The sequence below is a fragment of the Acomys russatus genome, chromosome 14, assembly GCF_903995435.1.
Source record: "Acomys russatus chromosome 14, mAcoRus1.1, whole genome shotgun sequence".
Lineage (NCBI taxonomy): Eukaryota > Metazoa > Chordata > Mammalia > Rodentia > Muridae > Acomys > Acomys russatus.
Window position 1 is genome coordinate 31,084,330 of NC_067150.1, and position 12,073 is coordinate 31,096,402.

The following is a 12,073-nucleotide window of genomic DNA, read 5'->3' on the forward strand; positions in this document are numbered from 1 at the left end:
CTGGTGGTGTCCTGCTGGACACAAATTATTTCAATAAGTAGGGGTACCCTGTGAAATTTGGAAATCTCCACACTTGCCTCCTTAATACAGTTTGTTTAAAGGCTTTGAAGATGACAAATATCATGAAATTGAGAAACATTTAAAGGCAACATAGAAGTACCTTATTCTAGGAGAATCTATCCCAGGCATAGATGAGAGTAGCTACATTTGTCCTGCTCTTGTCTTCAGGAGAAGACAGGAAAGATGGATGCAACCAAGAGATATGGAGACTTTCTGATGTGGATGGTACTTTTTTGACACAGAACTAATCTTTCTTGTTTGGAGATTAATTGGGTAAGGTTTGAAAAATAGAATTTCTTGTTGTAAGTGATACATGATTGCTATGGCAAATATGTCTTTACACACGGCCCGTCGTTTTTTTGAAGTAACTTACTTAGAGCAAGTTTGACATCCCTATTCCTCAGGCTGTAGATCATGGGGTTCAGCATGGGCACAACTGTTGTATAAAACACAGAGGACACTTTGCCTTTGTCTTTGGAGCTGACTGAGGAGGGCTGTGGGTACATGAATGCCAGGGAACCAAAGGAGACAGCCACTGCAGAGAAGTGGGAGCTGCAAGTGCTGAAGGCTTTGAATCTTCCCTCAGTGGATTTGATCTGGAGGATGCTAGCTCTGATGAAGATGTAAGAACCCAGGATGGTCAGGGTTGGAATAAAGATATTGAAAGCACTGAGACACAGGAGTACTACCTCATTGACATACGTACTGGAGCAGGCAAGCTCCATCAAGGGTAAAAGATCACAGAAGTAGTGGTTTATTACATTAGCCTTACAGAAAACCACTCTTAGCATGCAGAGGGTGTGAACCGCTGCACCGATCAGGCCCATGCCATACACCCCACCCACCATCCAGGAACAGACTTGGTAGGACATGGTGACAGTGCAGAGCAAGGGATTACAAATAGCAACATAGCAGTCATATGCCATTGCAGCCAACATGTGACACTCAGATGTAACAAATGCAAGGAAGAAATAGAGCTGAGTCATACATTCCTCATAGGAGATGACATTCTTCTTTGTCACAAAGTTTGGCAGCATCTTGGGAGTAATAACAGTGGAATAACAGAGGTCAATGAAGGACAGACTGCTGAGTAGGAAGTACATGGGGGTGTGCAGGTGGGAGCTGAGCAGGATCAGGATGATCATGCCCAGGTTCCCCAGCACTGTGAGCAGGCAGATGCCAAGGAAGAGGAGAAGCAGGGGCAGCTGCAGCTCTGGCTGGTCTGTGAGTCCGGCAAGGATGAACTCAGTCACTCTGGAATGATTTCTTTCTGACATTAGGCCCTGGATGTTATAATGTAGAAAGTGAGAAAAAGATTGTTTCTCTCTCTGCTCTTGATGTATGAAATTGAATTCAAGTTTTTCATTCAGAGGTTTCCTGTTTCTAACAGCTCTTCATATATGTTACCATGTAAAGACTAACATGAAACATACAAATACATATCTAATGTATCCATGTATATTTATGTTCCATGAACATTGAAAGACCAGATATAACAAATGTAATGCCATCTTCTAGCTGTTCTTATGACAAGCTTATATATTGCTTTATAATAAAAGTAAAAATAATAAAAGCATTTTCCAGGACCTCCCAACAAATATCTATGGAAAAATTTCACCATGCATATGAAGTAATCTTAGCATAGGTATTCTGTGTTTTAGTATAGTTTCTCTTATATAAAAAATAAGCAAGACACTGGAAATAAAGCTCCGGTACTTATAAAGGAAGAAATGAGACTATTTTTACTTCTTAGTAATGTAATGTTCTATATATAAAACTTAAATTAATGTGTAAACAAAATTGAAGATTTAAGTGGTCGGCAAATGTTAGAACAGAAGATCAAAAGGCAGACACAACAACTATTAAATTAACTGGTAATATAAAATTTTTTAATTTGATGAAATGTACATGACATGGTAGAAATAAAATATTTCAATTAGAAGTGCAAAGTTCTGTAGAACAGGATTAAAGAGATACAGAAAAAGAAAGGTACCCATGCTTCTCATTTACTCATGAGTAAATGAAAATCTTTCAAAATGGACATAAATTCTAGATCTATCTCTGAGCTCAGTGATAACACTGTCAACTTCCTGGTTTCTTTTAAACTTTGCTTGCACATGAATCATTACTCTTCCATGGAAATTTTGTGACACAAGAATATCAGAAATAGCTTACATGGGAAAATGATGATCTTGACCTCTCTCCTCTTGAATCTCACTATGACACTGCAATAGTCTGCATAGTACAGTACTGTTACAAGAGTAGAAGTGCCAATCAATGGAATGAGTTCGCCATCCCAGAAAGAAGCGTATATCTACAAGCTTTGTGCATAAGGGCTTTATGATAAGTCAATGTAGAAATATGTTTTAATTATATGAGGTTGGGTAATCAGATTGATACTTGTTATTAGAATGTAATTGTTTTTCATGTCATTCAATCAGTTGGATTCAAAATGGGCCATTGGAGGCAAATATAGCATATAAAGCGTTATCAACATTGAAAGAAAACATAGCCAACATTTTACAAATTTGGAATTGCTCATCTCTCGTAGATGAGGTGCTGAAATCAGAGGCTGCCATTCAAGATTAGTAAAGTGAACATTACATAAAGTCTGGAAACATGGCATATAACACCAAAAAAGATTAAGGGGGCAAATTGTAGGTACTATACATTAAAACTAGTGCAGTTTAACAAAGAAAAGGTCAAATGACACAATTTATGCTGGCCAGAAGATGGAAATAACCATTCCTCTATTGGCAAAGCATATATAATCAATAAGAATCAGAAACACTATGCTTTATCATTTGTTATTAATAAAATTCAAATCACAACTACAGGGAAATAATATTTCACATGGGACAGGATGGTTGCAATATAAGCTGTATTACATGGATGTGAAGAAAAAGGAATCCTCACATATTTTGGGTGCTGTTTTAAAATATTACAAACTTAAAAACAATTAGACCACTTCAGAACATAAACTATGGAGTTATCATGTAGCCCAAATTTCAGTCTAATTATATACCTACAAGAATCAAAAACATATACTCATACAAATTTTTTGTACAGTAGTGATTTAAGGTAAGTACTTATGTCATCCTAAAGTTGAACATCCCCAAATATTCATCTATTGATGAATAAACATACAAGGTGTACTTTGTCTATAAAATGGACCACTCTTACGCAATAAAAAGACTTAAAGTCCCTGAGTAGATCATGTCTTTGAGGAGCCTGAAACACTGTAAGTGAAAGGAGCTAAGAATGCAAGCCAACCAGTTAACAGGGGTCATTTTATGATGTATCAAGAACAGGCCAGTCATATAGGCAGAAAACAGCTTAATGTCTTCAAGGAACTATAAGATGGAAAGAGAGGTACTGACATGACTGCTCACAGTTAGAGTTTTATTTATGATGGAGGTGAAAATATCTTTACAATAAAACATGGTAAGGGTTGCATAATTCAATGGATATAGTAAAACACTGAATACATTGACAAATTCACACTTTATTCTATGCTACACAATAATATATGTGTTGTAATAATTAAAACCAAAATAGAGCACTGAAATAGCCTGACCAGAAGAAAGATTCTACCAGGTCCTGTGAGATTTCCACCTGCCTGGAAGCCTTTCTCATTTACTGACTATGTGATGGACACCTCTTAGTTTATACCAAATATCATGTCTTCTCAATATTGGGACATTATTCTGAAACACGGCCAACAGAAGCTATTGTCTTCACTCATTAGTTAATTCTATCAGGAAGTGTGTTTATACCTCTAATACAAAGTTAAAAATAATAAAATAAATAAATAAATACTAATTAGCAATGCAATAGGAGTAAAGAATGGAAGGTAGACACTTAATCTAGAGACTTTCTTCTGTCTTGTATCTGAGAAGGGCCAGAAAGCACAGTCAAAAATTAAAGACCACTCCAGATGCTTCTGGACTTTCAACTTGCCAACCCCAACATACTTGAGCAAAATCAACTTCTTGTCACTAACCAATGGATAATGTGGCATTGTGCATTCCACCATAAAGGATATTAAGATGCATACATAAAGATGCTTCCATATTTTCCACTGCTTCCCTGGCCATCAGACTAGTTTTCCTCTGTTCCCTGACTCTAGCACAGATGTGCTAGAAAACAAAGTATCTTGTCATGCAAGCTCCATTATATGTTACTGTTTCATTGTAGACTTTACCCTAGTCATGGGTGTCAGGCACATCTCAACTAGTTGCCCTGAAGACTGAAATATTCTAGTAAATTCTACATCTTTCTCTTTTAACAAAACTTTCATGTTTGCATGACTGTGACTCGAGGAGACAATTGCAAACACCTTCCCCTCTACCAGTTGTTTTATCCTCTCTTTATCTCAGTGGTTCACAACGCTCCTGAGACTGTGACCCTTTAGTACAGTTCCTCATGGTCTGCTGACCCTCAACCAGAAAATTATTCTCATTGCTACTTCATGACTGTAATTTTGATGTTGTTATGAATTATAATGCAAATATTTTTGTAGATAGAGGTTTCCAATGGGGTTATGAACCACGAGGACTTATTTTTATCTGATCTATCTTAGAGATTAGTGAGTCACCAGTTTTACTTGTCTCTTAGTGTTATTAAAGTGGAGATGACATACAACAAACTGTAAGCATTTAATGTGTATCTTTTTTCAGATGTGTGCATTCAAACACTCTTGACACCATGATAATCAATGGTTATAAGTGTATATAACATCTCTTGTTCCTGTACATTTATAATTATTTATGTAGATGCAGAATGTGTACTTTGAGACCTACCCTGTGAAGTTTTCATTGTACAAGTACTCACTTCTTTACTACATTGCACAGAATATACTTATAATTTATCTTTCAAACTTTAGAAAGATCTTTACTTTGATCAGTTCTTCCTGTCTCTCTGCCATCCATCCAGTAAAAAGTATTTTTGTATTTTTTACTATAGTTTTACTGTAATACTTACAGTATTTACATAGAATATTTCAGTGCTTTTCTTTATGTTTCTTGTTTAGTTAAATTTGTATATTGTATTCCAAGTTTATCTATGTTGAATCCAACTGTAAAATTTCCTTTGGACAATAAAACAAAATTATGTTAAAAAAATTAGCAATACCACACAAAAACAACCATAAAATCACTGAAGTATATCTTTACTTAAAATTTTATTGTATTTAAAAGGATTCATCTAGAAAATATTTAAATAATTTTGCATTGCTTAGGCAAGTTATTTGCTAATTGTTTATAATCATCTTATGTGCATTACATAATTATATTTTGTGCATGAAATCAGAGAAACATATCTCATAATTGTTGAACCCAGATATCATTTAAAATTAGTCCTGGAGAGAGAATCTTGTCTTGAAAAAAAGCATTTTGTCAAGAAGGTAGCTGGTAATCCTATCTATAAATTGATAAAAATAATAATCAATACTTGCATGATTGTACTGCATCAAGAAGATATTGTCTGGATGTGATTGTGAACTGAGAGTGAAAACCATTCAATAGTGACAAGCCGAAATAATGTTTATGTTTTGAGTATAGAGAACAGCATTACACAGAGCTGCACTACTCAGACTGTTTCAGTCCTGACAAGGAGAATGAGGTAGGCTTGACTGCATATTATTCAAAGTCAAATGCTAAATAATACTTTCTCTTGTTCAATATTATGGATTTCTAAAATTCACCAAAACATATCAATATTTAAATGTTTGGTTAAAACAAATAAGATATGAAAACGGTCAAACATAAAATAAAGAGTTCCTTGCTGACATGTGCTAAATTGGAGGTATGGGTTGGACAGATCAATATAAGTTAAAACTGTGCAAGTAAATTATTTGTATTATTTTTAGTTATACTCAGTATCTGCCTGTCCAGTAGCACAAATAGGAACTGACTGTATTGTGTTGCCTCAGATGAGATTTTACAGCCAATTAGATTAATTTTGTGTTAGCATCAAATCTACTTAACTATTAAGCATACATGGAAAAAAATTAGCTCTAAATATAATTTTTCCTTCTTTCTAATTTGTCTCTTCAAAATATGACCATTTTCAGATACTTTCATAAAGTATCTAGAGATTGCGTGTTAGAATGTCTGACTTATTTTGAGGTGGATTGGTGTTAGGAGAAATTGAATTCAAGAGCTTACCTTTTGTCTGCTTGGAAACTTCTCTCTCAGTTCTGTGTAAACTTGAGAGTCAGAAACCTTCACATGAAATAGTTCTGTAGTAGGTAATGATAGTTCAATTAAAACCCTACCCACTCTCTTTTACTCAGTGGATCAGTACACAGATTTCAAGTCCCAAATAGATCACATATTATGAATCAAATGCTATGATTCACATACTAATTTCACAAATCACTAAATAGAATAGATTTAAGGTAGGTTTGAATTTAAAAAGATGTGCCAAAAATAAATATATATTCACACATACAGTATATGTGTGGTGGGATTGCAAACTTCTGCAACCATGATGATGACATGCAACCATTTTGGGAAACAGTTTGGACCTTTTTGGGGCAATTTGGAATAGCTCTACCCCAATACCACTCCTGAACATATACCAAAATGATGTACCACCATACAATAAGGATATTTAATTAACTATATTGATAGCAGCTGTATTCATAACAGCCAAGAACTGGAAACAACTGAGATGTCCCTCAACCAAAGAATGGATAAAGAAAATGTTCTGCATTTGCACAATGGAATACTACTCAGTTATTAAAATCAAGAAAATCATGAAAATTGCAAGAAAATGACTGTAACTACAAAAGATCATCCTGAATGAGGTAACCCATAAACACATACACTGTATATATGCATTTACAAGTGGATACTAGGCTGGGCGGTGGTGGCTCATGCCTTTAATCCCAGCACTAGGGAGACAGAGGCAGGTGGATCCCTGTGAGTTTGAGACCACCCTGGTATACAATGCGAGTCCAGGACAGCCCAGGCTACACAGAGAAATCCTGTCTTGAAAAACCAAAACCAACCAAACAAGAGGAAATTAGCTATATAGTACATGATAACCATATTACAATTCACAGACCCAAGGAAGCTAAGTTACAAGGAGGGTGTAAGGGAAGATGCTAGAGTCTCTTTCAGAAGGGGAAATAGAATAGATAGTGGGAATGATTGAAGAAAGGGAAGAAGATCGGAGAGGGAGCACAGAAGAAAATGAGGATGAGGATCACTTGTGGGGAGAGTGAGGCAGAAGGCTTGCAGATAGAAGAGAAACAAAGGGCAGAGGCATATCTGAAACAAGTTGGAGCTCTCCTGGGAAGATATGGGGGTGACTCTAGCTGAGCCTCCTAGTACCAAGATCATGCAGACTGAGGAAGCCATCCCTTATCCAGACAACACTTCTCAGAGAGGGAGGGGAACACCTACCTACCCACAAAAACTTCGACAGAAATTTACTCTTCAAGATGTGCAGGGATACAAATAGAACAGCTTCATGATGATATACATTGCCAGAATTTCATGTTTACTTCCTTAAGCACTTAAGAATTTTCAGCCGATCCCTTCCTTATGCAGTTGGTCCCTAGAAGTGGGCAGGGCTTCCAGGAAGTTTTACTGTAGCTGCTTTCACTTTTACAGAAAAAAAAAAAAAAAAAAAAAAAAAAAAACCCCAGCTGCAACAGCAGCAGAGCAGGGAATTCAGGACATATGTGAGTGCTGTGCTCTGCTCTCTCTGGGAAGAATCCTACCTACTGCTTCTGAAGGCTAATAGCTTAGGGGCAAAGCTTTGTGGCCTAGGGTGGGGTGGAAACTCATCCTGGTATGTGAGCCCAGGGGATTACTCAAGGTTGATGGTACATAAATGGTATCAATTTCAGGTTCAGATTCTCCTTCCTTCCCAACCTCCCTCCCTCCCTCCCTCCCTCCCTCCCTTCCTCTCTTCTTCTCCTTCTTACCCCCTGCCACTTTTTCTCTCACCTCTCTCCTCTTCTCACTCTTGCTCCAACTCACAAAAAAGTTTCTTGTTTGTTTTTGGTTTTTGTTATGCTGTCTCTTCTGAGTTTCACTTAAGTGTGTCCAATGGAAATGTAACCTTGATTCTCAACTCACCCTGAGCCATTGCAGCCCTTTAAGCCTTCTATAGAAATATTAGAGGAACTGAAGCTGTCCCTTCTGTAAATATCTGCACTGATGGTCTTGGATGGGGAGTCTAAGGATCAAATAACAATTCCTGTTAAAGGCTTTTAACTGTACAATCACTTTTCCTGGCATGAAGCACAGACTCTCCCCCTCCCTGTAGCAGTAAAAAGCAGGGTGTGGCCAGATGACTCACCCAGCTTTCTGCCTGCAGTGGGTTGGTTTTGTCCTGATCCTTATCCACACATAGTTTAAGGCTGTAACTTTGTTCACTTCTAGAACCAGTCCTTTACTTCAAAGCCTTTGAACAACTGTTAGAACTGGCTGGTGAGTAAAGTGTCAGGAAGAGGGTGAGACAGTGAGGACAATTTGTTCTGAGGTTAGGATCAGGAGATGAATATTTTATTGTAGTTGATGCTTCTCTCTTCTCTCAGCCTCCTGCAGTGGCCACTGCCAGCCTGAGATCTCTGCTGCCAGACACACACATCTCTCCTTCAGCCATTCTGCTCCTGGGTGAGTATCCCACTCTAAGCTTCTTGCTGGTGTCAGTAGAAATTATTTCCCCATAAACCAGGATGCTATTCCTGTTCCCAGGAAAATTTCTTCCCCTCTGCTTGCTGTCCTCTTCCCCTTGCTCAGATAATGCTTCAGTGCTGCTGGCTGTATCTGAGCCATTTAATACTGTCAGACATCTCCAATTGCTTAAATAGTGGATGTAGAGCATGATCTATTTTTTGACAGATTTGTATTACTTATTAAAATTGTGTAGGAAACACCAGTGATATCAGGGGGATGGTTTCCAGTAACACTAGGGAGGTATCCCTAGCCTTCTGTATTGTATGGGTTAGATATGCAACTAAGGATTTTGTACAAGCTGGCACATCGAGTCCTGTTGTGCTGAGCTAAAACTCCAGTCTGTGCCTGCTTTTATCCTCATATTTTCTCAATGCTAACAGACCAACTGTTATATTTAAAATATAGAATGTAGCTCCACAACAGATTGTATATAGAGAGATTTATTTAGAATAAGGAAAGGAGAGAGAAGTCAAGGCCTGAGTGGGCTACTGGAGAGAGAAAGAGAGAGAGAGAGAGAGAGAGAGAGAGAGAGAGAGAGAGAGAGAGAGAGAGAGAGAGAGAGAGAAAACAAGCACCATACTTTCCAGATTATATGGTTAAGGGGAAGCAGAAGCCCCACTCTGGATAGTTTAGAGGATGGGGTATGCTAGCCATGCATTTTGGCAAACAGGGACCCAGGAATGTTGGTAGAACCTGCAGCTGTTTGTCCCCAGTCTGAAGCACACCAGCAAGGACCTAGAAACAGAACTCCAAAACTGAAGCGACTCTTCTGGCAGGTCTTGCCATTCTCCCTAATTCCCTCTACCTTACTAAAAGAAGCTATGAGATTATATTTCTAATACCTAGCCTCCAATGTCTACTTATACCGTTATATTTGCCCAATGTCTTCTCTTGAAGCTGACTACCAAGGTTTGGCTATCAAAGTGTTGAAGTTCAGCAATCAAAAGCCCCTTTGGCTTTATTAATTAACATCCCCAAGTAAAATTAAACACGTCATCCTGACATGGGGTTTACCCATTTACCTTTATAAACGTCATTTTCCTGTGTGTCACATCTGTCTCCTCTCTATCCAGAGACAGAACTTTGTCCCACTCTGGGACAAATACCACATGCCCTTCTCCCTGGTCTCCTTTCTCCCCTCTCCCTTGTTATGTTCCCATTCTCCTCCTCCTCCTCTCTCTCCTGCCTTTGTCCCTTATGCTTGCTCTCTGCCCCTCTGATACAAATGACTCTCCTTTGTAGTGAGAATTTGGCCTTGGGGTGTCTTGAGCTGACTTTGAGGTGCCCTGCAAAAGTCTTCAGATTCCTTGATTGAAATTGCTCATGGATGGAGAGCTGATCTTTCAAGATAGTTTTCCAGTCTGTGTATCTGAAAGAGAAGACTGGACTTCTAGGGGTCTGGGACTCATCACTGGACATCTGGACAAGCATGAGATCACATACAGTGACAACAGGGAGAGACAAGCTAACACATGATCAGGGATAGAGAGGCCCAGAACAGCTTCCCGGGTTATCAAACACATCATTAGAATTAGACCAATCTTTTGATTCTGTCAATAAAATAATCATGTAAACCATAACATGGAAAAATCATTCTTTCCCCTTGTCATCACACCATGCATGAGGTTTACATGAAATCATAATCAACTCATGAAATATAGTTAGGAAAGTTTATGTTAAAAGAAAGAAAAATATTGTACATATAATCTCTTTATACCTGAGAATATCTTTTCAAATACATATTAAATTAATTTTTTGATCACTGTATAGATATGTGCAGTGTATATTGATTATATCTCCCCCGATTCTCCCGTCCCATCTCCCCCTGACCCTAACATGTCCCACCCCCGATATCATATCCTTCTCTTTTTTTCCATAACCTTTGAAATCCACTGGTGGCCTCTACCTGTGTAGCCGCAGTGTTATCAATTGGAGGATTGACAATCTTCCAAGAACCATGTTCCTGAAAAACAATGACTCTCACACTCCAAGGAGCTATCAACCACAAAACTTCTCAGGTTATGATTGGACTGTATGTGCCCCTTCCTGATCTGTGCTGAAGTAATGAATGTCTTGACCACGCATATCTTTGGGCATGTCTTGTGCAGGTAACAACATCTGCTCTGAGTTTGTGAGTACAGTAACCCAGGCATGGGCAGAACACACTGTCTTACAATAGTCTTCCCTGACCTTTGCCTCTCAGAAACTTTCTGACACTTCCTTATGTTCTCAGAGCATTTGTTGCAGTGAGACAGGTGTCAGAGGAGTAGACAAGATTATATGGATGGTCATGTAGGGCTAAACACTCTACGGTCTCTTATTTCTTCTCTACATTGGACCACTGCCTTGAAAGTAAATGCCAAGAAAAAAAAAAACAGTATGTAGTATCAGTCCTAAGTTCTGAAGAAAGGTGACTAAGTAAAACACGTATGACACAGGATGTCATTTGAATAACAGTGGTATTCATAGGAAGACTTGGAAATAGAGACTGGGGAGGTGTCTCAGTTTTAAGAGCTGTGCTTTTTTTTTTTTTTTTTTTTTTTTTTTTCAGTAGGACCAAAGAACAAAGTCCCAGGTCTTTCATTGTAGTTCATAACCATCTATAACTCTACTCTCAGGGGATTCGACATCCTTTTCTGGCTTCTGCTATGTGTAGAATTATGTGTAAGAGTGTCTGCCTGAATGTGATACATAGACATACACACAGGCAGATAATCATACACATAACATAAAAAAGTAAAATATTAAATTTTTTTTAAAATCTGGAAATAAACTGACTCCAGGTAAATAATAGTAACCGTGTCAAGAGGGACAACACTGGCAACCATCCTCATGGACAAATTACTCTTAGGCCGAAAATGTTAGTCTTGGAAATTTCCTACATATACATTTTGCTATTATTCAGTGTGGAAATAGTGATGTTCAATCAGCCTAAATTATGGCACCAATAGAGTTCCCTGTGGATGGATCATTCAGTGTTGTTTGGAAAAAATCAAAGCAAAATTGTGTTTGAAGTAAACTCAAGGTATTTTAGAAATTTCTTGTTGATTGGACACTTGAGCAGCATTAATTGGAAGTTCACCACTGGCATCTCCCCTCATTTTCTCCACCTATCCTTACTCCTAAGATAAGAATTAAAGCTGCTCCTACAAAAACTATTGATAGTTTGACCACTACCATAGACCTCTTAATGATGTGTCATTTCCACAGGAACGTGCCGTCACCATGGAGCATCGCTGTGGTCTAATCACTGTCAACAAGCAGACAGGTGAGCCTGGCTTACAACTTTTAGTGATGAGAGCTTTGAACCCAGTATA

At 38.0% G+C, this 12,073-nt stretch overlaps 1 protein-coding gene and 1 long non-coding RNA gene across 2 annotated transcripts; one reads left to right on the top strand and one right to left on the bottom strand.

The window, feature by feature from the left end:
• Positions 1-380: 380 nt before the first annotated feature.
• On the bottom strand, positions 381-1,455 carry LOC127197862 (olfactory receptor 150-like). The gene has a single exon (XM_051155706.1). The coding sequence runs from the start codon at positions 1,335-1,337 to the stop codon at positions 381-383; it is 957 nt and encodes a 318-aa protein (XP_051011663.1). The 5' UTR covers positions 1,338-1,455.
• A 7,010-nt stretch (positions 1,456-8,465) lies between these two features.
• On the top strand, positions 8,466-12,021 carry LOC127198329 (uncharacterized). The gene is made up of 3 exons (XR_007831819.1): positions 8,466-8,507; positions 8,615-8,693; positions 11,967-12,021. It is a non-coding gene; the product is annotated as an uncharacterized LOC127198329 (long non-coding RNA).
• The last annotated feature ends 52 nt before the right edge of the window (positions 12,022-12,073 follow it).